This window comes from Heterocephalus glaber, unplaced genomic scaffold (assembly GCF_053883595.1).
Source record: "Heterocephalus glaber isolate CG9 unplaced genomic scaffold, H.glaber_assembly_v1.0 deba00001457, whole genome shotgun sequence".
NCBI lineage: Eukaryota > Metazoa > Chordata > Mammalia > Rodentia > Bathyergidae > Heterocephalus > Heterocephalus glaber.
Window position 1 is genome coordinate 46855500 of NW_028258305.1, and position 27722 is coordinate 46883221.

Sequence of the window (27722 nt, forward strand, 5' to 3'; positions counted from 1 at the left end):
TGAGATCTCTTTTAATCTGTACTTGTTTCTTCATCTTTTTTTTTCTTCTTTCCATTTGTCAAAGAACTTTGTCCTGTTGAATTTTCCACATTCTTGATTTTGCTGACTACTTTCGAATGATTGTGTTCATCATGTGCCTGTATCTCTATTCCCTGTAAATGGAATGTGATCTAGAGGCTTGGTCAGGTGGTTGGTAGGTTGATTGGTTTATTTTGCCAAAATATGGTTTTTTATACTTTCTGTTTTACCATATGAGAACATACATCTACTTATCTGCATTATGAAATTTCCAACCTAACCTACCTGATTTAGCAACCTTTTGCACATTGCCTAAATATTTCATCTTCAGAGATTGCAAACTGTTGGTACCTTAGTCGTTCCTTCTACGTGTATTATCTGGAAATTTTCTATGAAGAATATTTCCTCTTTGATTATGAGGTTGTCCTGACATCATTTCATAGAGGAATCAGGATATGGCCTGATTCTTTACCTTATTTCCTAACTTTCAGAATAATTTATTGGTGTCCTAGCAACTTCCAAAGGTGAGGTGTTTTATCCTCATCCTTAACTACAAATTAATAGATTTGGAAGATAATTGATATGTTTAGCCCATTGCAGAGTTGATGTCAGTTTTATTCCTGTTTTTGATTCTAAAATTATACAGTACCATCTTTAGCCACTTGGAGCCCCTTTAGGACTTCCATAGTACTGTACCTTTTTAAAAGCAGCACTTATTGGAGGTTAGAGAATGAAGCAGAAAGGAATGAGAGGAACTTTAATAGTTTTTGTCTTGAAGTGTAAAAGACTGTAAAATTCTAGGCTTCAAGTTTAACGTTTAATATTACTTCAAAGGATGCTTTTTTTTTCTTTTTTAGTACCAGGGATCGAACTCGGGACCTTGCGCTTGCAAGGCAGGCGCCAGAACCACTGAGCTAAATCCCTGGCCCTTAACATTGAATATTAAATGAATGATTTTCTCATGTTACATTATTACAAAAATTGGAGGGAAAAAATCTACAGTTTTTCTTTAATCATTCTCTCTGATAGTAGTCAGCATTTTTGAGATACAACCCACCTTAGATGGTTCGTTATCTTAGCTGTTTGCACTTCACAATGGTGCAGAAGCATTCTCATATAACAGTTCTTATGGCATCTAGTGCAGTATTCAGTGAAATAAATGCATGAGAGTCAATACGTTATTATAAAGGAAGCTTTGTGTTAGATTTTATACAGCTGTAGGCTAATGTGAGTGTTTTGAGCATATTTACTATAGGCTAGGCTAAATTTACAGTATTTGGTGAGTTAGGTATATTTTATGCGTTACAGATTTAATGGTATTTTCAGTTTACGATGTGTTTATTGCGCTAGAACCCCATCATAAGTTGAGGCACATCTGTAGAACATTGATTATTTCCATTATTATCTTACAATATTATCTTATTCTGCCTGGAGCTCACCAGCTAATTGCTCATTATATCTTTTTTTTTTTTCTTTTAATAAACTTTTACAAATGTGGGTAGTTCCTGATTTGACCTAAATTTTATGCTTAATTAGAATAATATGGAGCTTCTAACATACAAAGAAATACTGTGTATTTTTGTTACTCAGTATAGGTTTTGATTAACTAATGGCTTCTTCCCTTATGCCTCTTCTGTTTAAAAAAGAACTGGCTACTTTTTAAATTTTTCTTTGAGTAAAAGATACTAAAAATTGAAGTTAGTAAAATTATTTTATTGAAAGGCAGCTGTCAATTCTGAAGATTTCATTAATATCATGTATTAAGTGGAATGCATTTTTTATGGATTAGAAAATTTCATGACCTGTCTTAAACAGAAAATCTTATGTTAGAAATATGTTAAGTAGTTGTTGTTTGTGAGAAGTGCTGGGTTTTGGCATAGTTGTTCAACCCCCTCCTCTTAGATGAAATGTTTAAGAATTAGAAACAAGTGTGGCTGGGTGTGGAGACGTATGCGTCTGAGCTAGGAGAATCACCGTGAGTTCAAGGCCAGCCTGAACTGCATAGTGAGACCTTGCCTCAAAAAATACACCGCCACCCCACCACCCCAAAAATGGCCAAGTTGATTACAGGGCTGTGTGCCATTTTTCTGTTTCATATATAGTCATTATGGAAAATGAGAAACAATATATTTTGAGCGTGCTGTGCTGGCACACACTTGTAATCTTAGCACTCCAGGAGGCTGAGGCGCTAGGGTCACAGGCTTGAGCCCAACAAAGGGAACATTTTGATCTAAATTTTCAGAATCAGGATGCTCAACCAATAAATTCCATATAAATATTCTAAAATCTGGAAAAACTCATCTGAAATACATTTACTCCCAAGTACTTAGATGAGCGGTACTCATCTTAAGCTAGACTTCTCAAGGAGTTTTGCAGTGTGTGCCAACAGCTTTTTGCTTGTCACAGTTATTTTAGCAATTCTGTCAGCATTAAATGCCCAATGGCCACTATACTTTTCATAACACACAAAATAGTTGATCGCACTGAAATTTCAACTGGCACTCAAATGGAAAGAGATAGTTTATAATTTATGCACAACTTAGCACCAACATTATACTTGATTTTTAGCTCATAATTCCAGGATCCCATGTGTGTTTATATGAGCCTTTGACTGTCCCTTGTTGCTTCCCTAATGCATTTTTTTTCTTCTCACTTTCCATTGGCCTGTATACCACTGAATGTTTTAAATGGGTGGGAGGGGTAGTTTATGGAATGAGAAGTAGAAAATTTTTTAAAGTCTAATCTCCTTTTACATGTTTTAAAATGAGTATTCTCACCCCATGTATATTTTATAAATAGGAGCTTTTTCTTTCTTTGATTAGTTGAACTTTATTCTGTGTATCAGTTAATCTACTAAGAATTTACCTAGAGTTTACATCTTGCTCTCTTATAACATATATACAGTAAGCTCAGGAACAAAAGAAAGTAGCCTTTAAAATATAGGCAGATTTGCTTTATGAAAAATTTGAAACTTTGGCCAAATAACTTAAAAATGAAAGCAGTATGTATCATGCGGTGGCATTGGAAAATTGTGTCTTATTTGGAGAGAATATTTTCACATGAGACTGTTCCCTTGTGGTGTACCTAGGAATGAATTCAGTGGAAAAAGGCAAGTTCTTTACACTGTAAACTCTAAACCCCTGACAAGTTAAAGAAGACTTAAGTAAATGGAAATACACACCACATTTATGAATCGAAAGACTAAGTGTTATAAAGATACCAACATTGTTTTCCGTAGATAGGTTTAGACTATCTCAGTAAAATTTTTTCAGGTTTACAAAAACCAAAAAGCTAATTTTAAAAATGTGAATGAAAGCCAGGTGTGGTGGCACATGCCTCTAACCCCAGCATTCTGGGAGGCTAGGGCACAAGGATTACACATTTGAGCCTACCCTGAGCTACTTATTGTCCTGAGCTACACTGTCTCAAAAGTTAAAAAGGGCTGGGAATGTAGTTCAGTGCAGAGGCCCTGGGTTCAATCCCCAGTATGGGAGTGGGATGGGAAGATGTCAGTTGAAAAGGAGAACCATAGCAATCTTGAAGAACAAAGTTAGGGAATTTAATACTGCCAGACACCAAAACTTGTAAAGCCACAATGATTAAAATTAGTGTTGGGGCTGGAGATTTGTTTTTGTTTGTTTGTTTTTTTGTTACTGGGGATCGAACTTGGGACCTTGGGACCTTGTGCTTTCAAGGCAGGCAGCAGAACCACTGAGCTAAATTCCTGGTCCTGAGTTCGATTTCCAGTACCAAAAAAAATATTTACACTGTTGGCACAAGTGTAAATAGACCAATAGAATATTCAGAAGTAGACTTGCTCATTTAATTACCTGACTGAAGTACCCTCCAGAGTATATGAAGAGAATGTCTCTTTAGTAAGTTTGGCTGATGTGACTAGATAGCCAAACTAGGAGAGGTGAATTTTGACTCCTATGTCAAACTACACAAACACACATTGCATTCTAAAAGAAATGACGTGACTATATTTATAGTCATAACTTTAGGAAGAGTAGAACAAAAATTTTGAATTTGGTCTCAGATCATATGCCATTTCACTTCTCAAAGGATGCTTTTATTTGTGTGTGATACCTGTCTCAATAGATTAAAATAATCTTTTTCCTAACCTTAGAGTCTATGTGAGGTGTTCATAATATTGTAATACCATAAAATATAATTTAACCTGTTGTGACTTGGTGGGGAAATGAGTTTAAATGTCACTATGATGACTTTTTGTAGACTTCTACATGCTAACAGCTGACCCTTAATCCCAGTTAAATGTGTTTTTTTAACCTCAAAAATCGCTTAAACTATTTTATTAGCAGTTTTTAAGTCGTAATCAGATATAGATCTTTGTTATTTTAAAAATATTTTAAGTAGAATACAGATAGCAAGTTTTATTCATAATTACTGAAATTACTACTTAATGTTCATTTTTTATATGGTTTATTAGCTACCTTTTTAGAATTTTTATGATAAAAAATTTTACTTATTCAACCAGTGTCAAGTTACCTACTGGTAAGACTCCTTGTTGACTGGAAAGGAAACACCATCCATTCTGCGTCATTGAGCTTTTTAGTTTTCTGGTAAATACAGACAAAAACAGCAGCTACAATATAGTGTGATGATAATAATGCTGCCATACTGCATGTTATGGTATTTTATATTCCATTCTGTACAAATAGTGACTTTTCTCCATTAGAAATATTGTTCATAATTTTTATACCAAATTTACTTCTCACTGAATGGTATTACAGTTACTTGTAGGGTTTTTTACCCCCATTATGTTAGAAACAGGAAATCCTAGACCTTTCTCTGCAACTTTGGAATAGTCAGCACAGTAAATGTTGAGGTGATTGGAACTGAGTTGGTTTTGCTTTCTTAAATTTCTTGAGTTTTATTTATATAAATTTTTGATGAAGAACACTGGTTTCTTTTAAAAAATATTTTATGTCCCATATAGATTTCTACATTAATGTATTATTTGACTATTCCTAATTAAGATACTCTGTTTCATGTGTCAGGTCCCTACTGTTTAGACTATATTTCAGTGTCTTATATCTGAAATACTTGGGACTGGAAGTGTTTCAGTTTTTTTTGGATTTTGGAATATTTGCATACTGAGATATCTTAGGGATATGACCGAAGTTAACACAAAATTTATTGATGTTTCACATATACCTTACACACCGTCTGAAGGTATTTTATTACTGTGTTTTTAGCATGCCTCCATTTTTACTGCAGTCTGTCACATGAGGTCGTGTGTGGAATTTTCCATTTGTGGTGTCATATTAACACTCAAGTTTTGGATTTCAGATTTTGGTTTTTTAGTTAGGGATATATAAGTGTATTGCAGTAAGAAAATGAAGTTTTACATCAGTTGTGAGGTTTTGGTGTTTTGTGCGTGTGTGTGCATGTTTACTTTTTGATCTTTATGATTGTTCTTGGTTAAGTACATCTTTGACAAGACCTTCCCAGTTCAGTGGTCTTCCCACTATAAGAGCCCTATCAAGAGAGAAAATAAATGTGCCTGTGTTGGCCAAATTATTCTCCTCACTATTCATAATTTATTAAGCCAACCTTAATTAAGATTGCATATATCCTTATTGGTAATCATGGTTTGAGAGAAGGATCCTGGCTCCTGTAATTTTATTATACCCCATCAGGAAAGCCAGCTGGCCATGGGATCTCAACAGTAATATTTGGAAGGATATGCCACTACAGTTTGATGGTTTATTGTCACCAAAGGTATTAAAGAAATGGCAAGCCGAGGATTTAGCTCAGTGGTTCCGCCGCCTTCGTCACAAGTGCAGGGTCCTGAGTTCAATCCCCAGTACCAAAAGAAAAGAAAAGAAATCAAAGAAATGGCAAGTGAAATCTAAAAGTATGAAGTAATTTTTTTCCTTTATGTTCATATTAGGCACCTCATAGAAGCTCACCCTACTAGTTATTATTTTGGCTGAGGGTTAAGGAACAGCTCATTATTTTTTTAATGCTCTCATGTTCATCAGTCACAAAGGTACTCATAAAAGAAAGTTAAAACAGTTTTGCCTGTCCTTTTTTTTAGGGTACTGGGAATCGAACTCAGGACCTTGCACTTGCCAGGCAGGCACGGTGCCACTGAGCTAAATCTCTGGCCCTTAAAGCAGTTTTTGAAACCAAACCAAACCACCTTTGTTTGATGGAATAACAGAAATCAGCAAGATAAGTTATTGACATAAATTATATGATACTAGTTTGGAGACTGACCTGTATGTTAAAATTTGGGCTTAAGTGCTCTTCATCGAATGAGGGAAGATTATTAAACAACTTTTTTTTTTTTTTTCTTTTTTTTTTTTTGAGACAGGGCAGGGTCTCACTATGTAGTTCAGGCTGGTTTGGAACTCAGTGATCCTTCTGCCTCTGCCTCTGGAGTGATGGGATTACAGGTGTGTGCTACCACGCCCGGCTAAACATCTTCTTGATAATGATCTTCCCCTTTAAGTTAATATTAACTCTTAGAAAAGAAATCACAAACAGTAGAAATAAAAACATTTCTATTTTGAATTTTGAAACTTTTGGTCTATAGTTTTCATTTAATGTTTGCATGTTTTGGTGAAATTGGCACAATTAAGATAACATGCAAGACATGTTTTTTCTATTACTCTTAAAATGATGTGGAAGATTGTATGTTTAAGATCACTTTCATTTTTAAAGTTTTGTAGCCTTTTTCTAATAAAATTTTTGTGTCTTTATATGGCTAATATAGTTATTAATAACAACTAGAGAAAATTATGTAGTTTATACCCTATATAGCTTCAGTCATTTTCCAGGTTTAAATGTGGAATTCAACATTCAATGTTTTGCATGAAATACAGCAAACTTTTAAGTGAATTCATACATTAAGAAATTTAGTCTATTTATTAGTTATGCTTTTTTAAATAAGTTGTTTAGCTTCTGAGTCTGTCATACAAGTAAAATAGATGCATTTGTCTCAACAGTTTATTAAGACAGCATTCTCCTTTAGCAGTTTTTACAATAAAGCATCATAAAATAATACTGCCAGTTTAGAGAAACATTAATAAAAAAGATTCATACTTCAAGTGCAAGGCATACTCTGTGTGTGTGTGCATGCAGGTGTTTTACTGGGAATTGAACCCAGGGCTTCATTCCCGTTTGTTTGTTTGTTTTTGAGTCAGGGTCTCTCACTGTGTAACCCATGCTGGGCTTGAACTTGTGATATCCCTACCTCATCCTCCTAAAGTGCAGGGATTACAGGCATGTGCCACTGTCCCCGGCCCCAAAATTTAAGTCTCAGAATAAAGGAAAACCAAAATAAACCCATGCATTCGCATCATTTCCTACTGGAATGTACATTGTTATTTGAAATGATAGTTGACATCTGTTGTAAAAGAAAACCCTTGAGTCATCTTAAATTAATTTATTGGTCCCCAAATCCTCAAAACAGCCTTTAGGTAATTTTTAAAGTAAAAATTAGCCAGAAAAGGACCTGAGTACATTTTAAAATAAGGCTGAGGAATATTTTTAAAGGATACACAGCTCTGGCAGATTGAGGAGCTGCCATTCCACATCCCAGCGGGGTGGAAGGTAGTGAAAAGTAAAGTCTGTCAGATTGTTCATTTGCGATGCTGGGGCTTGGACCCATAGCTTTTTTTTGTTGTGTTGGGGTATTTTGTTTGTTTGTTTGTTTGTTTGAGACAGGGTTTGAATTTGTAATTCTGTAGCCTCCACCTCCCAGAGTGCTGGGATTACAAAGTATCTGTCACCACACTCAGCAGATTTGTATGTTTTGTCAGGTTTTTTTTCCCCCCAGTTGCTACATTGTTTCCCTCTTAGTTTCTGTTTTTAAATATTTTTGACTTACGATATTTAAAGAGCAGATTCTAAAAAAAATAATGAAAATTTGTAAAATTGTTATTTACACTAGTAAAATTACAAGATGTTTACTTTCATTAAATTGTCATGGACTTGAAAGTTACCTACGTTAAAAACATAGAGGGCAACATGCTATGGTGTAAATAAGCCCTAGCCTAAGAGTCTGAGCTAAGTGCGAGTCATTTCACCTTTGGATGCTACTGATCTCATCTTTGAAATTATAGTACTGATCTTACTGAATATGGGCAGTGTAATTAATTTATCATTCTCTCCCCGCACCTTACACACTGTCCGTTGTTGCTCCTATTCTTCCCCCTCTTCCTACCTTCTCTTCTCTCTTCTCTACCCTCCTCTCCCCTCCCTCCACTACTGGGAGTTGAAGCCAGGGCCTTTGCACAGAGCTTTTTTTACTTTGAAACAGGGTCTTTTAAATTGCCCAAGCTGGCCCCAAACTCATAATCCTCTTGCCTCAGCCTCCCAAGTAGCTGAGATTATGGTTGTGCACCACCAAGGAAGTTACAGGCATGCTAATCCTTACAAATACATCCTGACCAAAGTCAGGAAATTAATGCTGATAGAATACGATCAAATCAGCCAACTTTATTCAGACTTGGTCAGTTGTTACATTGATGACTTTTGTGTAAGAGAGGGAGAGTAGGAGGTTGGTTGGTTGATTGATTGATTGATTTGGAAGCCTATTATCCAGTTGACCGAGAGCCTTAGATGATTACAGATCTACCTGTCATGGTTCTTTAATCTTGAACTGGTTCAGGTTTTTATTACCTTGTGTTTTGAAGAGCATTGGTCCACTGTTTTGTTAGAATGTCCCTCAGCCCCACAGGTTTTGGATGATTATTTTCAGTGTGTAAATTACCAAATTTAAAATGTTTAAAGTATATTATAAGTTTGTTTTTAAAGCTTATTTAATTTGTAAGGAAAGAAAGGTATCCTGCCCTAGGTAAAAACTCAAATTTTTTCAATTTTATAAATGAGCCTATGAATTAGTCTTCATCAGCTTCGCATTAGACATTGCCAAAAATCAGTTGGGGGCCCAGGATTTATTTAGCTCAGTGGCACCAGGCCTGCCTCGCAGGCTCAAGGTCCTGAGTTCAGTCCCTGGTACCAGAAAAAAAATAAATCAGGAGTCGGTTGTTGGGAGCTGATGAATGAAATCATCTGGACAAGCGAGACATTCATGGTGGATATTGATAGGAATTTGGAAAGTAGTAAATAAAATTGCCAAATCATTTCTTGAGGGTAAGTGTTTTGAATTTGGTGTTGAATGTTTAGTGCATTAAGGATAAGATTAAGCCTAATGTTTAAAGGCAAACAGTGGTACAGTGATAACTAAAGAATAAGATGTGGGGGTAGAGTGAGTAATTAGGGTACCACTAGGAAATTGGTGTGAGAAATAGGTTTGAAATAATGACTTTTAAACTAGGTTGAAGATTTGAGACTAAACTCTTGCAGAATGCTCTAGATTTTTACCACATCCTTAAAATGGCCTCTGAAAGGAAAGATGTTATGTGTAGAGAAACAGAAGCTAATACTACCCCACCAAAAAAGCAAGGATGGTAAAGAAAGCCCAGCAACAATGTAGGGAGTTATAAAGGCTCAGTTAAAGTAGTAGAATTTGGCAAGCACAAGGTCCCAAGGTTGATCCCTGGTACCAAAAAAAAAGAATTTGGAGCCAGGCCTGTTGGCTCATGTCTGTAGTCCAGCACTTGGGAGGCTACATAGTGATTTCAAGGCCATCCTGAATGATACAGCATGACCTAGTCCTCCCCTCCCCCAAAGTAGTATTTGGAAAGGTCATGCTAATTGCATTGTTAAACAATCAAATGGGAGGAGGAGACAGGGATTTAGCTCAGTGGTGCAGTGCCTGCCTCCCAAGCTTGAGGTCCTGGACTGGAGATCCCTTATTATGAAATATCCATGGAGCTGTATGAATTAGTAATGGGAAAGGGAAGGATTGACAGAAGTGATGAAATTGAGACAGTACTGAAACACTGAACTCTGCCATGCTTTGAATATTTATTCATGGTCATGGAAATAGTTGTGTTGAACTGAAACATGAGAATTTGTGTTAGTGATTTTAGTGGATAAGGTGGATTGTTAAATTACACTTTTTAAACAAGATATTCTGGAATAAAACTATGGGTACATCAATGTTTATGCTGTCTAGCTATTCCATACATATTGTTTACCCACTCCCTCTTGAGCATTGTAGGCACTAGGTATTTAGCACATAAATGAATGCAATTTGATGGCACCTAAGTTGGAGAAGGGGCCGCGGATTCAAATAAATGCACAATATTGCTGTAGAATGGGAAGTTCAATGAAGAAAAAAATGAAGAGAGGGGAGTAGGGACAGAGTATAAGAAGAGCACTCTAACCTGATTGTCACTGTAGTGGATTGAAACTCGAAACTGCTCCCTGTCTTTGTACTTCCTCTGGGCCTTCAGTGTCTTTGGCGGCTTTGCACTGACAGTGTGTCCTTTGGACCCCCCCTGCCCTGTGCCTGGGCTGGCTGCACAGCAGTGGTCTGTAGGGTTGGTATATAAGAAAGCCGATAGTCCCCTTTGTTTTTCTGAACTACTGAATCTATTTTACATGTCTTTATAGTTTTCTTTTTTAAAAGGACACTGTCAAGTACTTTTAAAGTATTACAGTAAAAACAACTTTCTGCTTGTATTTTTGTTTCTATTGACAACCCTTTAATCTCCTTTTGTAGAATGGTACATAATCGAGGGGCTTTTTGTTCATGTATTTTAAATGATAAGGTGCTAGGAATAATTAGTTTATATCTACTATTTCTTATCTGCAAAAAAGTAGCATTTTATGGAGAGTATTTTTAATAAAAATGTTTGTGTGTCTTATCTAATACTGTGGGGTTTTTCTTTTTAAAAGCTTCAAAAATTAATGAGTTAATTAAGGAATGATTTGTTTTCAGAAGTATACATGACTATTTTTAATATATTTCCCAAAAAGTGAAGATTTAGTACTCAAAAGTTACTCTGTTAACACTACGAATGAATTTCAGTCAAAAGTTTCAGTGGCTTAAAATGAAAGTTAACCTAGCTTCTTATCACTTGCTTGGTAATGTAGCTGAAAGTCTTGTTAAAGCTTTTAAGATCCTGGGGTTGCTATGAATGAATGCATGTGACATTAGCTCTTATAACTAAAGCTGCGAAGAACAAATACAGGCTTACTTTTCTGATGCTTCTAGTCTTTTTTCATATAATCATTAACATTAAGTATATATTTGAGATTTTTCCCTTCTCAAGTTTAACTTCCTGTCATAAGAAATTAGAATGGGGAGGTATGTCATTACTGACTGGCTTTATAATTCAGGTAACGTTTATTTGAGGAAGGACTTGTCAGAACATTGACTGACCCCACTGCTTTGTTGTAGGAGGACTGACCAATGGTAGTGGTCGCTATATCTCTGCAGCACCGGGAGCAGAAGCAAAATACCGGAGTGCTTCAGGCACTTCCAGTCTGTTTAGTTCCAGCAGCCAGCTCTTCCCTCCTTCCCGACTTCGGTATAACAGGTCCGACATTATGCCTTCTGGCCGCAGTAGGCTGCTGGAAGATTTCAGAAACAACCGCTTCCCAAACCTGCAGCTGAGAGACTTGATTGGACATATAGTTGAGTTTTCTCAAGACCAGCATGGTTCCAGGTAGGTGACCGTGGGTTCCTGGTAACTTTCTGCCTCATGTTTCCTTGGAAGCTGACTAGTGTATAAAAGTCTAAATTTCACTTGTCTGGGCTCAGCTAATTTCACATTAATTTTGGAAGCATTTCATTTAAAAACCCAGTGTGGATTATACACTTTTTCTTTTATATTAGGATAAATTATAAAATTACAGGTTAAGTTAAACATTTTTGTGTTGCTTTTATAGGTTAGTGTTTAATGTGACTTGGTTTAAATTGAAATATTCCATACTTGTTATTTGATATATTACTACATTAAACATGTTTGATGTAATTAATGCTTGAGAAGTATGTGTGAATTGGCTTTTTGCGGGAGGGGGTACCAGGGATCAAACTCAGGACCTTACATTTGCAAGGCAGGCATGGTGCCGCTGAGCTAAATCCCCAGCCTAAGATAAACTTTAAAAAGAACAGAATTCTGACACACTTACTACATTTTTCTTTTTGTGGGTTTTTTTGTTTTTTGTTGTTTTTGGTACCAGGGTTCGAGCTCTGGACCTTGCGCTTGTGCAGCAGGCAGTGAAACCACTGAGCTAAATCCCTGGCTTTTTTTGTAGTTTTTAGATTATAGTTGTATACAGATTTTTTCCTCCCTATAGCTTAAAGTTCTTTTTTAAAAAGACTTTTAATGAAACATTGATTTCTTTTTGTATGGTTTTGTTTGGTTTTTTGAGACAGGTCTTATGTGGTTCAGGCTGACCTGGAACTATGTATTTTAGGCTGGGATTACAGGCCTGGGCCACCACACCTGGCTTAAAGTTCTTAACAGTTACAGATGAACCTTGTATCACTGCAGTGGCTAGCTTAGTTAGCAATTCATGTTGAGGAACATGATTTCTAAGGGTTTCTTTTACTGTGTTCTAAAAATAGATATTTAGTAGTATTTAGGGGCTCCTGAGTTTCATCCCCAGTAAGCCCCCCCAAAAAAGTAGTAGTATGTATATTTTGAAAAAGAATAATCAACAAAATCTTTGTAGTTTCCTTTTCATTAATTATAACAGAACTAACCCAAGAAAAAATAAAACATCTTTATGTACAGGTTTTTTGTTAATTGAACTGCTAGTTACTTTAAGATACTATAAAGAAATGTTTCATAGCTTTTGTCTTTGTTGTAAACTAGCCATCCACTTATGAAATGTTTTCATATTCTGGGAGTAGTGTGTGTGTGTGTGTGTGTGTGTGTGTACATGTGAGAGAGTGTGATGATCAGGAAAGACATACGGACTTTACAGAGCTGCAGCAGATTGTCATGGCATTTAAACTTTTTCCCACATAGGTTCATACAACAGAAGCTAGAAAGAGCTACTCCAGCTGAGCGGCAGATGGTGTTTAATGAAATTCTCCAGGCAGCCTATCAACTAATGACGGATGTTTTTGGCAACTATGTCATACAGAAGTTTTTTGAGGTAGATATGCATGTGTGTTTGTATATTCGTCCTGTTACGTACTTAATGCTAAGAAAAGCTGTGAGAGTTGGATTACTCACTTTCATATATAAATAAGAGTGGGAGAAAATATTTGCAAATCATACATCTAATAAAGATTGTATATACAGAAATATAAAGAAGTCCTAAGACTCAACAAAAAAAAGACAACCCAGTTTAAAAATGGATAAAGGACTTGAATAGTCATTTCTTTGTAGATGATAATTCAGATGGCTGATAAGCCACGAAAAGATAACTAAACATTCTAAGTTTACTAAGCAAATACAAATCAAAACCACAATGAGGTGCTACTTTATACCTACTAGGACACCTACAATTTTTATAAAAAGGGAAATGAGTGTGAGAATGTGGAGAAAGAATCCTCATACTTTCCTGGTGGGAATATAAAATGGGGTAGTTGCTATGGAAAACTGTTGGTTCCTTAAACAATTAAACAAGACCTACCAAACAAACAACCCAGCAACTCCACTAAGCAAATACGCAAAGCACTTACCCAAAATGAAGGAAATACCCAAAAGAATTAAAAACAAGAACTTGAACATCAGTGTTCTTTGTACTGTTCTCTAGCCAAAAGTTAGAAAACAACCTGGGTATCCATCAGCAGATAAGTGGATAAACAAAACATGTCATGTATGTAACGATATTATTCAGCCATTAAAATTTAGGAAAAAAGTTCTGGTGCATACTACAAAATGGATAAACACTAGAAAACAGTAAGCTAAGTGAACTAAACCAGACACAAAAGGACCAACGTTAGGGTTCCACCTATATGAAGTATACAATGGCATATCCATAGAAACATAAAATAGATTAAAGCTTATCAGGGCCCGAGAGACGAAGGGAATATGGGGAGTTATTGTAGAGTGGGTACCACATTTCTGTTTAAGGCTATGCAAAAAATTTAGAAACACATAGTGATGGCGGTCACCCAACAATTATGAATATAATGGCACTGAATTATACAGATTAAAGATGGCTAAAATGGCATATTTTATTGTTTATATATATATTTCATCATAGGCTTAAATTTACATATATGAATCTACTTAAAAGCTTGATACTGATCCTAATTAATATCTAAAAATATAAAGCATTGGGAGTAAGACTTAGGTCAGTCAATTAAATACTCGCGTAGACTTTTGTGTTTCCTTAGTAATTCAGGCACTTTTTAGTGCATACCTGTACATCTGTGTAGTAGCTTGATCTAATAGGTTTCTTTCTCAATTATTTCAGAATACAGACTGGCAATTATCTGGGTAAGAGAGTTTTAGTGGACTGACTGTATGGCTCAGAGTTAATGTATTAAAGATGAAGGGTTATTTTTACTAGAGGTGAAGATATTTAAAAGAATGCTAAAGGTGGTAATATGATAAGGAAATTTTAAATAATATGATCTAACCCCCCCCCCAACAAAAAGAAAGTAATTGTCATTGCAGGCATCTCTGAGTCTCTCTTAATTAGCTTTTGCCTTCATGCCTTCTCTCTGATTATCAAGTATGATATTTGATTAAGCTACAAAGAGTGTCTTTAAGTTTAACAGGATAATGCTACGATTGGTTTTTTTTACTTTTCTTTTCCTTCAGTTTGGGAGTTTGGATCAAAAATTAGCCCTGGCTACTCGTATTCGTGGTCATGTTCTGCCATTAGCCTTGCAGATGTATGGCTGTCGTGTTATTCAGAAAGCATTAGAGTCTATTTCTTCTGACCAGCAGGTAATTGTAAGTTAAGAAAAAATTTCATAATATTTTACTCTAAAAGTTATAAGTTTGATCTGTCCTTCCATTCTCTTTTACATCCTTCCATCTCTCATTGAAGGTATTTATGAGTGTGTACTACCTGGCAAACAGTCCCAAATGATGCATTTCTGCTGTCACACGCTTACCTGATTTTCTGCAGTATCACAGTGGATTTTACTATTTCCAGTGGTAGTTTTTTTCAGAGTATAAGTGTACAGAAAAGTAATCTAATCCTTTTAACAAGATTTATAATTATTTGAGAGAAGAAAGAACACATCAATTGAGAAATGTACTATATTCTTGGATGAAAAATCTAAATATCTTAAGTTCCTAAATGATTCCCGTCTTGTACTTATGGGGCTTTTCTTGTAATTTGTTAAAATATTTTTTAATATGAAATTAATTACATAGCAAATTTTTAATGTATGTGATTTGTATATTATAAAAAGAAATTTTTCATAAAAGGTATTAGTAATAAATTTAGAAAGAAACTTTTGGAGGGGGCTACCAGGGATCAAACTTGGAACCTTGCGCTTGCAAAGCAGGCAGTGGAACCACTGAGTTAAATCCCCAACCCCTAGAGTCATTTTTGACTCAATAAAATTCTGTAAATAACAATAGTATGGGTTGAATGGAGGGAGTGTGTATGCATGCATATGTATACATTAATCACGTCATTGTCTATAATCAACTATGATTCCTCTGGGGGAATTCTGGAGTTTAGAGTAATTGAAGATAGGTCTCAATGGAGAAAATCAGGATGTTTAATGAGGTAGAAGCTTAGAACTTCTCTCTCACAAGTCTCACCCTGGTATAGGTATTTTAAAGATACTTTAAATGTCTGTTACATTTGAAAATATAAAGCCCTGAGAGTCAGTCTTATGTGACCAGTTCATGAATAATGGCGCATTATATTCTTTGGATTCTTCAGTTTATTGTTTTTGTAATTGAGTCCACTTTAAATTTAAGCATTTGTGTTGAAGGTTGTCTTAACAGGATTCCTCCAGTTATGTAGGAATGTAGATGAGAGTTGTTTGAGCAAAAGGGTTCAGTTAGGTTTTGTTTTGTTGTTTGCATCTTTTGTTGGGCGAGAGGTATTTTGAATGTGACAATGTTTAGACTGAGTGTGTGTGCTCCATTACTCCACAGTACTGTTCTGTGGCTCCAGTAAAGCACACAGATAATTGTATCTGTGATAGAGAAAAAGTAGTTGGGCGTGGTAACACACGCCTGCAATCCCAGCACTTGGGAGGCCACACGAGTTCAGGGCTAGCCTGAACTATATAGCGAGATCATGTCTCAGAGGAGTAAAACAAAACACACACACACAAGAATGATAAAGATAAACTATGTGAAGTGAAAGTCTATATGAGATATCAGCTGTGAAGGATTAGTGGGACACTATGGTGAAGATAGTGGTTTTAATATGACAAATTCAACATCACTAAGTTGTATTTCAGCATGTACGAACAATAGAATTGTGAAGTACACTTTAATAATTCTTCAATGGTTTTTACTAATTATACTTCAGAGAAAAGATTTCAAGTTTCATTTTTTTAAAATTACGAACAGGAAATATTTTTAGTACCCTTTTGTTCCCATCTTAGTATTTTAAATTGTGTTATGTTATTTCATGAGGGGATTAAATGGCATTTTTTCTGCAGAGTGAAATGGTAAAGGAGCTTGATGGGCATGTCCTTAAATGTGTAAAGGATCAGAATGGAAACCATGTTGTACAGAAATGTATTGAATGTGTTCAGCCACAGTCACTGCAGTTCATCATTGATGCTTTCAAAGGACAAGTAAGATTGACTTTTTGCTTCTGATTTGTTAGCAGGGCATTATTTTAGAATTATAATATTAACATGTTTTTCTTACGTCACAAGAGAATACCCAGCACCTGTGTACAAAAACAGGAAACAAGATTGGTTATTAGAGAGCTTTATTTTTTAAACTGAAAAACAGAAATAGGAATTTAATCCATTATTTTAAAAAGACAGTCACTTCCCAATTCCCTGGGAGATGGGGAGGAAGTAAGAAGACTCAAAAGTGTATTAAAAACACAGAAAATGTGCAGCAATTAGTAGCTAATACACAGTAATGAAAATCTCTTAATTACAGTGCTGAACTGTCCTTCCTCATCCACTCATTTCCTTATTCTATATCCTTAATTTTATGGTTAGCTTCCTTTGGATCAAAATATTTATAACTCCTATACTAAAAACTCATCTCACTCCACCCCACCTTTCAGTCTTTGCTAACATGGTAGTAGTGCTTTTAATGGGGATCCACCATCCTTCTATTTTAACTAACTCACCCTGTCATCAAAAACCTATTGGCCTCATAAAACAGTTCAAAAATACCAGAAAATGAAGATTTCATTCTTCTGTTTGTTTTAAGGTATTTGTGCTTTCAACCCATCCTTACGGTTGCAGAGTTATTCAGCGTATCCTAGAGCATTGCACTGCAGAACAGACCTTACCGATCTTAGAAGAACTTCACCAACATACAGAGCAGTTGGTACAGGTATAAGTCCTGTTATAATTTGAAACCTTCATATAGTCTTTGGAAATCCTTTTTTTTTTTGGTACCAGGGATCAAACTTGGGACATTGTGTTTGCGAGGCAGGCACTGGAGCCACTGAGCTACATCCCCGGCCCAGAAATTCTTTTGATTTTTAAAAGAGATGTTATTTATTATTAAGCTGTAAAAACAGACAGTTTATTGTAGTCTCTTGGTAGTGCTACTGGATCTGTAGACAAATGCCTAACACCTTTGAGAGCCTAGTCAGTGCCCCAAGCTGATGGGAGCGTCTGCCCGCAGGACCAGTATGGCAACTACGTCGTCCAGCACGTGCTGGAGCATGGCCGGCCTGAGGACAGGAGCAGGGTCGTTTCGGAAGTCCGGGGGGAGGTCCTCGCTCTGAGCCAGCACAAATTTGCCAGGTACCGCGGGGTTCGCCAGTCCTCCCGACACTTGCGTAAGCACCAAACGTCATACGTGGTGTGGAAGCATGCTTCTTTGTGGTGACATGAACAAGCTCATGAGCAGGCAGGGAGCTGCATACTGAGTTCCCAGCTGCTCAGTGCGGGAAGCCGTGGGGTGGCTACGTCCATGGAGTTAGGACAGCAAGACCAGTCTCTCATGCACACAGAGCATTGCTGTAAAAATAGGAAAGCAGTCAACATGTTAGTTTTACCCACATTCATTCTGTTTTTAAATGTGTCTACAAAACACTGGTTCCCAAAACAAGAAATGCAAATGTTTTTAGTGCCTATTTCCCTTTTTTGACTTAAACTTCTGACAGGCTCGTAGTCAAAATGGGCTTGTCCTGTGTACCAGTCTTTGTTTTAAAAGAAATTGTAAGGCAAGAAACCCCCATTTTAACTCCAGTTTTCTAATAAATTGGAGCAAGTTCTTTGAAAAGTAAATTTTGTTATAAGGAAATAACAAGAATTTTTTGTATGTACTTGAACTCTTTAGCAATGTGGTAGAAAAGTGTGTTACTCATGCCTCCCGTGCTGAGAGAGCGCTGCTGATTGACGAGGTCTGCTGCCAGAATGACGGCCCTCACAGTGCCTTATACACCATGATGAAGGACCAGTACGCCAACTACGTGGTCCAGAAGATGGTTGACATGGCCGAGCCTGCCCAGAGGAAAATAATCATGCATAAGGTAACAGGGCAGCGATCCACATTTTAACTCTTTTTGTTTGTGTGCTTTCAACCCATCCATACAGAACTTTTGGCTGTCCGTTTAAGTTCATATATGTTATAACAGGAGGAAAAAATTAAAACCTGTGGATAACATTTACCAGATGTTCTTTTTTTTAATTCTTAAGGTAATAGCATTCATGTCTCATCTCTACCTGTGTTTACTACTTTTCTTTTCCCTCATTTTATTTGGGTATATTTATTTGTTATAGTGTATGAACCAAACATTGATTTTTAAATGCAGTTTTTCCCACTAACCTAAGATGTTTTCCTGATGCGAACTGTGTGGGTTTTTTTTTTTTCTTTAAAGAAGTAGCACCTAGCCGGGGATTTAGCTCAGTGGCACCATGCCTGCCTCACAAGCACAAGGTACTGAGTTCGATCCCCAGTACAAGAAAACCAGAAGTAGCACCTAATATTTTCCATCAAGCTGCTTTTCTCCTCGAATCTAGTGATTCTTTAAGAAATTACTGTCTTAGGAGAACTTAACAATTAAGAAAAGGCTGAGCCAAGCATGGTGGTGCATGCTTGTAATCCTAGCACTCAGGAAGCTGAGGCAGGAGGATCACTCAAGAGTTCGAAGCCTACATAGCAAGACCTTGTCTCAAAAAAGAAAAGCCTGAGGAAATAGTATTTTAATACTCGGTCTGTATCTTTTTCTAAACTTATTCCTTTAGGAAACATGAAGCAAAGTGTGTTATCTCTTTGGATTTCTCATATAGAAAAGAAATGACCTCTTAAGAATTCTTCCTGCCACAAGTGTTTTGGCAGGGGTCAGTTAGTAGGTAATTCACAGTAATTAATAGCTCTTAATTACAGTGCTGATTTTAAAACTTCATCCTTCAACTTGGTTTACTAAATTTGCTACCAATTTTTTAATTCAGTGTTTCTGTGTAAAAATAATTCGTATAAAAATTTGTCTTATTTTTAACAGCTATATTGGTTATTGAGCCAACATCATATTCATGACATTTGGATTGTTTCTGATAAACTATTTTAGGTAGCTCTTTATGAAAGTGTTTGTCTAATTGTTTTGATGATATTTGCTGTCAAAGACTATAAACATTTTACCTTTAATTGCTACTGCCAAGTTCTGGGGATTTAGCTCAGTGGTTCTGCCGCCTGCCTCGCAAGCACAAGGACCTGAGTTCAGTCCCCGGTACCAAAGAGAAAAGATATCTTGTACAGTTTTATGCATCTGTCCAGTATGTGAGAAGAGGGCATAGTTTACCACAGTTGCATAACAATGGCTGCCAGCTGTTAGATTTATTAGGACCTTGCCACTTTGGAAAGAAACTTAAAGATCGGGTTTCTGAAGAATCTCTCCCTTGTGACTCTTCTCTCGTGTTTAGAGCCTCTCCGCTTGCTTGAGATGTGGTTGTAAAATAGTGGTTTATTTATTCACTGAACAATTTTGAGAGTAGAAATTTGGAGAGGTTGAGTGGACCAGAACTACTTTGCAAAAATAGCTTTCTTTGGATTTAAGATTTTAAATTGTGATTATTCTCTAAATTATCTAGATTGAGCGTTACCTTTTTAAGGAATTAAAGACTAAAGTAACTTAGGTTTCCTAAGCAGACTGTTTGTTTTTCAGATTCGACCTCACATAACTACTTTGCGCAAGTACACATACGGGAAGCATATACTGGCCAAGTTGGAGAAATATTATTTGAAAAATAGCCCAGACCTAGGGCCTATTGGAGGACCACCAAATGGAGTGCTGTAAAGCAAGAAAAGAAAAAAAGGAAAATGATTTAACCATGTGAAAAGTTTTTGTGAATTATCAAAACACAACTCAGCTAAGAATCTTGGATTTTTTTTAAAGCAAAACTATTTATTGACTTTATTCATCCATTTGTAATTTTTTAAGGTTCTTGTGTATATTTGGGGGATGGGGTGGTGAATTATAAATTATATTCAGCCCTTAGTGGAGACCTATCAGATTGGATTGCTGGCAAAGCACAGAATGCCTGTATATGATGTAACTGTATCAAAAAAAAAAAAAACTGTCACATATTTTGTAAATTTTTACCTTGTAAAGTCACAAAAATAGTTTTTAAAGGAAAGAGTACAGTATTCTTTTAATAAACTGGCTTACAGTCTGGTAGGTCTACAACCCCATAGCACAACAGGTTTATAGAGGTGTATATAGAATTATAGTCCTTATCTTTTTTCTTTCCCTGAAGCCTTTTATAACAGATTAACAATCAACTGCATAAATATTAATTAATATTTTAAAAAGAGAAAGTTAAGTTGTATTTTGGTAATTCACAAACTATCATGCAAATAAAAACTCACCAAGTAACAGAAGAATAAAATAACTTGAGGGCTGGGAATTTTGCTCAGTGGTTCCGCTGCCTGCCTCGCCTCAGCAAGCGCAAGGTCCCAAGTTTGATCCCCGGTACCAAAAACACACACACACACACACACAAAAAGAATAAAATAACTTGAGGTGAAAAGAACCTGACCATTATTTACAGTGGATGTGGTTTTAATACAGATACTGCCCTATAATGTCTCTGGCAATGTACAGAAGTATTGTATGTACTTACATATGTAATTGTTAAGAGTTAGAAAAAATAAAATCATGGTGACAATTCCATCCAGTTAAGTGTACTAAATGAAAAGTTAAGTTTCCAGTTTGGTTTGCAATGAAAAAGAGTGGAAATTTGTATTTTGTTTCACTTAAAGTTGTAAGAACACAGTGAGGAAGTGTTGGGCTTTATTTTACTTTTTCATAGTAGATACAGAAAGTAGGAACCAGATAGAGTTGAAAGGGGTCCACTGAAAAATTGAATTTGATAGCTCAACATGTAAGCATGATTACATATTCAGATAGCTTTTTTTGCTTTCTATAAATATATGCATTGTGTGTGTAGTGATGTAAGTTTACACTTCGAAAGCAAATCTTGTTTCGGTGTTTATTATAAAAGCCTTGCTAATTTAGTAGTGATGCTTTCCTTGGTTGTACAGGTGTACATTTGTAAACCTTCATGCTGTAAATGGAATTTGTTTTATCTCTTTGGGAAACATTTGCATTTTAGTGTACATTTATGTCCTTGCCCTCTTTGACCTGGCAATATAGTGTTGTATAATGTAAATTTCTCCAAATCAAGAGTGATTTTTTAAAAAATTTTTTATCTTTATATGGTTTCAGAAGTATGAACCAACTTTCTTTTTATTGTGAGAAAAATTTTGTTTTATAACATAGTTACTGACTCTTAATATGGACATGCTAGGATTTGGGTCACTTTCAAGAAGTCAGGGTATTGTGCATAATAGAAAGTGTTGGGCTGAGATATTTGGTTACCATGGAGGCCAATGCTTTTTCCATCTTATTAAATGTGATGTGACTTTTTTCTTTGTACAGAAGAGTACTGTATTTTTGAATAGTCTACTCCCAAGTAAGAGCAAATCTGTATGATAACTTTTTTTTTCTCTGGACATAAGACATTATAACAGTAACATGATGTACATTTACAAGCGGCCTTATGTACATTTCCCAACAGTCTTTTTAAGGCAAAATTGTGACCATATGTGTATAATTAAATCGTTTTTAATCCTTTGCCTATGAAAATATTTTGGAAAAAACTTGCTTTGTATATTCAGTTTCTGAAAGATAAAGAAAGTGCTTTGTATTTTGTTGAAGTCAGTATTTTGTATAAACATTTATGTTGATCCACTTAAGTTTAGTGATGAAAATTAACATGAACATGCTATCTCTGTCAGCTGAATGTGGAAGGGATTTTTTACTAGAGGAGAAAAGCAATCTTGTGAGCACAATATTAACTGTAAAGGTTTTATCACTAAGCTGCTCATATCATGAACTTTAATGGCATAGATTTGGGGTGCCAGGAATACTTTCCATGTTGGATACTGCGTTATTCTGATGCTTTGTAATCCAGCATTTCTTGGTCAAGCCATTCAACCCACAGGCTTGTCACTGTTCCTTCTCAGAGTCGCCCTGGTCCGTCAGCATGTTTCTGTCACAGTAACAGTACCCCCCACCCCGTTAGAGCTGTCCCCCCTACGTTGTTTTTCCAGCCCTCCGATGACTTGGCCCGACGTCAGCCCGTTTCAGGGTCAGAGCTGTCCTCTGCAGATGGGTGATGTCTGTCCTGCATTAACACAGTGCTTTCTGGTTTGCCCCTTCCCCTCTCCCTCTGTTGGCACAGGCAGTTGCTGCTGCAGTGTCAGAACGTGAGACGCACCGGAACACTGAACCCCGCCCCCCCAGGGCCCTGATGTTTCCATAGTTCCCTCTGGCTGACAACCCCACTTTTCAGGCATATTCTAGAAATACACCTTTTCCTGTAGAAATTTTAAGGTCTGCCACTTTTGGGGCCCACACCACAATTCCGCCTTTAAGTATGCTGGCATGGAATTTTAGTAAAATCTGACCTTTGAGACTAAAGAAATTTAACTGGGCAGAACACTTAGCTTGACCCTTGAGTGTCTCCTTTTGACATGGAATGTTTCTGGACCAGTTTGTCCCGGCTCATGGATTCACATGAAATGTTACCCTCGCTTTGTATATTATGTATAAATTAGAAAATGAAAAATGTGTGAATAACATTGTATGAAATAAACTTGGTCTTGTGTTTTTCTCTAGATAAAATACCCCTCTGTACCTCAGTTGTAATTGAGATTGCCCATTCGGGTTTATTCTGACTTAAAAATACTTTTATTCAGCAGATGGTATTCTGGGACTGGATCCTTCTGATCATGATCATGCCATTTCTTGATGGTTCGGTGTGCTTTTGTTTTTATTTTTTTGTTTGTTCTGAGACAGTGTCTCTCTCTGCAGTCCAGGCTGGCCTTGAACTCCTAGGAAGCCCATGCTGGTCTCAGCCTCGGCAGTCTTCCTCCCGCGGCCGCCTGAGTACTTCTCGCGCCCCACACCGAGCATCTGTTAGTTATTCAAGGTCTGTATGAGCTCGCAGTCAGAATCAGTAGCTCCGTAAGATAGAGCGTACAGCCTGCTTCCTGGTCAGTGCGGTGGTGGCCGTAGCAAGTCACCCCGCACCGGGCCCGAGGCGGCTTGGCGCGGGCTGGCCCAGACGTGCTCGGACAGACCAGTGACCGGAGCCCGGTTCTCCGAGTGTCACTTCCACCGTGAGGATGGGCGCGGACCGGCCTCGGACCGTGGTCTGCGCCCGTGTGGGCTGTGGAACAGCCTCAGCGTCTCGGCGAGGGGCGCCCTGTGGTGTCCTCCTCGGGGCGCAGGGCCGGGCCGGAGTAGGGCGGCCGGAACCGAACCCATCAACCCCGGGAGCCGGGCCACGCAGGCGTCCCCAAGTGGCTGTGGGCCCCATGCGTGAGGCTGATGTCGTCGGGGCCCTTCGTGCCGCGGCGGTTCCGTAGGGAGCGGGCGGCAACTCAGGTCGCCCAGGCGTACAGGCGTCGGCCGGGAGTCCAGGCACGTCCGCGCGGAGGCCCGGGCACGGTCCTCAGTGACGGCCGTGCTGATTCGACCCGAGCTCGGAAGGCACCGGACACAGTTCTGCCTGTGGCCGAAGCGTGCAAAGCAGAGGGGACGGCGGGCTGTGCGTCAGCCAGGTGCGGCCCGCGGCCCTCCGTGCGGGGCGCCTCCGCCGAGCCCCGCGCACAGGGGAGGGCAGCGGGCCCGCAAGGCCCTTACACCTGGGCTGAGGTCTCGTCCTGAGCCCATGAGGGGCCCGGAGGACGGCCCCGGGGCAGGAGGCGGGCCGCGCTCGGGTGCCTCCTGTCGCGCCGGCGGGCCGGTCGGAGCGGGACGCAGCCCTGGACCGCGCAGCACGGAGGGCTGCGAAGGCCGGGGAGCCCGGGCCGGCGGCGGCCGAGGTCTGACAAACGCCCGGTGTGCAGCGCGGCCCGGACCTCGGCAGAGCACGCCGCGGGCTGGCACCGGGCGACAGGCGGGGTTCGCCTCAGCCCCGGCGCGCAGGCAGCGAGGGCCGCCCTGCCGCTCCCCGCCACCAGGGGTCGCCGCAGCTCCGCGCCTGCTCCGCTCGGCCCGGCCCGGCCCGGGACCCCAGGGCCCCCCTGGGCCGCCGCGCCCCTCTTCTCTGCCCTCCAGCCAGGGTGGGGCTACTCATCTTTCTAGGATCAGTGCGCCCCAAACGTGCTAAGGTCACCGGCTCCAAAGGTAGCGGCCGTCCTGTGGCTCCCGGGGCTGCCGACCCCAGGCCTGGCGTGGTCTTAGGGCCGGCGGACCCCGCAGGCGACCCCGCGACCTCGCGCCCTCCGGGTGGAGACAGCAGGTCCGCGTCGTCCGTCCGGACAGGCTGCTTGGCCCGCTCAACCGCAGACTGAGGTCACAGGTGCCCGCCCGAGAAGCTCTGGAGGAAGAGCCTGTCGCCGTAGGGAGGAACCGCTCGGCCGTCCCGGGCTGGAGCAGAGCCGCGCCCGCCCGCACGCGAGGCGCCACAGGAAAAAAGGAACAGAGAAAAAGAAACCGTGCACGTGAATAAATTCTGCCAGACGCGCACAAAGTAAAAACGAACGAACGGCCGCCCCTTACTGCCTCCTCCCCGAATTCCACTCCTCACTCCCTGCTGACCCCTGGGTACAGAACTTCCAAATCGTTTTCTGTGTATTTATTAGGCCGTAATGAAAAGCCCAATAAATTCCAAAAAGCTGAAGTCAGACAGGACACATTCACTGGGTAGACTGCAGTAGAATGAGAAAGGGAAGCCAAAACGTGTTAGAAACGGAACTATGTCTAGAAAGCCTGTATTTTAGAAAAAGAAGCATGTACATTACTACAAGTATAGATTTGAAAAATTTTAAATACTATTCCTAATAAGTCCTAAATTAAAGAGGTAATGTAATCTAGGGTAAACTATTGTGGGCTAATTTCAAAATTAGTAACAGTGAGAGTCTTCTGTATCATAACCTGGGGGATTCGGACCAAAAATTATTCACAGAAAAATGTTTAGCCAGGAAAATCTGGAGATAAATGAACTCAAGAAAGGAGAACAACAACAACAACAAATTACAAATAAAATACTAATAACATATTCCCACCAAAAGAGAATAATCTGTTCAGTTAAGGATAATAAATTAGATACGCTTTTAGCAAATCTGAATTTTAGAAAAAAAGGAGAAGACACAAACCTTAGTAAGGAGATGTAAAATTGTGTTTTTTAAAAAAAATATGAAGAAATATATTAAAAATCTTAGAAATTAAAACTTTAAAAATTTAGGAAAATACATAGTTTCAGATTTGATTTTAGAAGAATTAATTTCTTGGTTAGACCAATAGCCATAAAAGAAATTAAGAAGTAAGTAGTCAAAAGAACAAAGAGGTATCATTTCTGATTTAAAAATCTATCATAAAGTTTCAGTAATCAAAACAGTGTTGCAGTAGCATAAAAACATAAAGACTGGGCAGGGGATTTAGCTCAGTGGTTTCACTACCTGCTGCGCAAGCCTAAGGGCCCAAGTTCAATCCCCGGTTCCAAAACAAAAAAATAACCAACATATAGACCAATGGAAGAGAGAATTGAGCCCAGAAATACACCCTGGCATAACTGGGCAAATGATCTTCAACAGAATGCTAAGAAAATTCAGTGAGGACAAGTAGTCTTCCTTAATGGCATCAGAAATAGTGAATATCCATGTGCAAAAATTCAACCACTACCATATTAAAATTATCCCCAAATAGGTTAAAGATCTAAATGTGAGACCTAAAACTGTAAAACTCTTGAAGAAAACCTAGGGGGAAAGCTCCCTGGCATTACTTTTAACAATGATTCTTGACCATGACACAACACACATATGCAACCAAAGCCAAGATAGATACATGTGTGTCTGTCTGTGTCTGTGTGTCTGTGTGTGTCACTGGGGATTGAACCAGGGCTTTGCACATGCCAGGCAAGCACTCTACCACTGAATTCTGTCCCCAGCATGATGTTTAATCTTGGTTGCCAGCTTGATGGTCGTGACAGGATGCGTAGAAGATCAGTAAAGCGCCCATTTTGGGTGTGTCTGGGTAGATCATAGGGCAGAACCTTGAGAACTGTATCTGGTCTCTCGCCCCTCTCCCTCGGACGCTTTGCTCTGTCTCTGCTGCGTGGCTGCCTCAAATTGACAGCTTTCCTCCACCAGGCCCCTCTGCCAAGATGTTTCTGCTTTGGAGCCAGCAACCATGGACTGAAGCCTCTGAGAGCATGAGCCCAAATCAGCCTTTCCTCCTTCAGGCTATGTATATCAGGTATTTTGTCCCTGCAACGGAAAAGTGACTAACACAATGACAGCATATCAAATTAGAAAACTTCTGTATTTCAAAAGAAGCAACCAACAAAGTAAACCTATAGACTGGGAGAAATTATTTGCAAATCATGTATCTGCTAAGAGGTTGCTCTCCAGAGTATATAACTCAACAACAACAAAAGTAAATAATCTGCTTTAAAAAGACTTAAATAGATATTTCTCTGGAGATAATATACAAATAGCCAACAAGCTCAACATCCATCATTAAGCAAATGCAAATCAAAATCAGAATACAGTATTACCTCACACCCATTAGAACAGCTACTTGTAAAAAAGAAAGAGAAAAAGTAACAAGTGGTGGGGAGAAATTGGAACCCTTGTACGTTTTTGGTAGCATACAAACAATGTAGCCCCTATGGAAAAACAAACAATGTAGCTCCAAAGTGCAAGGTGCAGCCACCAGCTTGGTCGAGGACTCTTCGAGGACCTCAAAGGCAAGCGGCTGATCCACAGCTTCCCACCAGGATGCAGACGGGCGGTTTCTGTTTCAGGGCCTCACAGGCCCTGGCTGTAAACCCGGTCAGCAGGAGATGGGCTGGGACCGAAATGGAACCTTGGTTTTGTATGCAGTATCATCTGACTTTTTACAGTGAAGTTAATATACTCATCACGGTGGAATTAAAAAGGCATCTTTCCAGCCAGGTGTGGGCACACGCCTGCAGTCTAGCATCAGGGGGCTGAGACAGGAGGATCAGACAGGATGAGTTCCAGGCCAGGCTGGGCCCCATGGCAAGGCCCTGTCCCAGCGAACCAGATGAACTCCTGCTATAGGACCCAGCAATTCTGCCCCTTGGTACAGTATTTGTCCAAAACAAAAACCGAACTGGCCAGGCTCCAAAGCTTTGCAGAGGTGCTTCCAGCAGCGCTGCAACAGTATGCATCTGAAGTGTTCCTCAGGGGTTGGCTCAGCCCAGGCCCAGGCCCAGGCCCAGGCCCAGGCCCAGGCGGGCTATGGGGAGGCAG

The 27722-nt window shown here is 38.9% G+C and overlaps 1 protein-coding gene across 44 annotated transcripts in view; it reads left to right on the forward strand.

Annotated features, from left to right (window-relative positions):
• The window catches only part of Pum2 (pumilio RNA binding family member 2), a 91739-nt gene extending 68629 nt beyond the window's left edge, over positions 1–23110 (forward strand). For 21 of the 44 annotated variants that reach the window (XM_013070083.3, XM_013070082.3, XM_013070077.3 and 18 more), the window contains 8 exons: positions 11306–11573; positions 12885–13014; positions 14637–14771; positions 16454–16591; positions 17190–17315; positions 17613–17734; positions 18273–18465; positions 20098–23092. In XM_013070083.3, coding sequence (XP_012925537.1) covers positions 11306–11573; positions 12885–13014; positions 14637–14771; positions 16454–16591; positions 17190–17315; positions 17613–17734; positions 18273–18465; positions 20098–20229 — 1244 coding nt within the window. In that variant the 3' untranslated portion in view covers positions 20230–23092. 44 annotated transcript variants of the gene reach the window in all.
• Positions 23111–27722: the final 4612 nt, after the last annotated feature.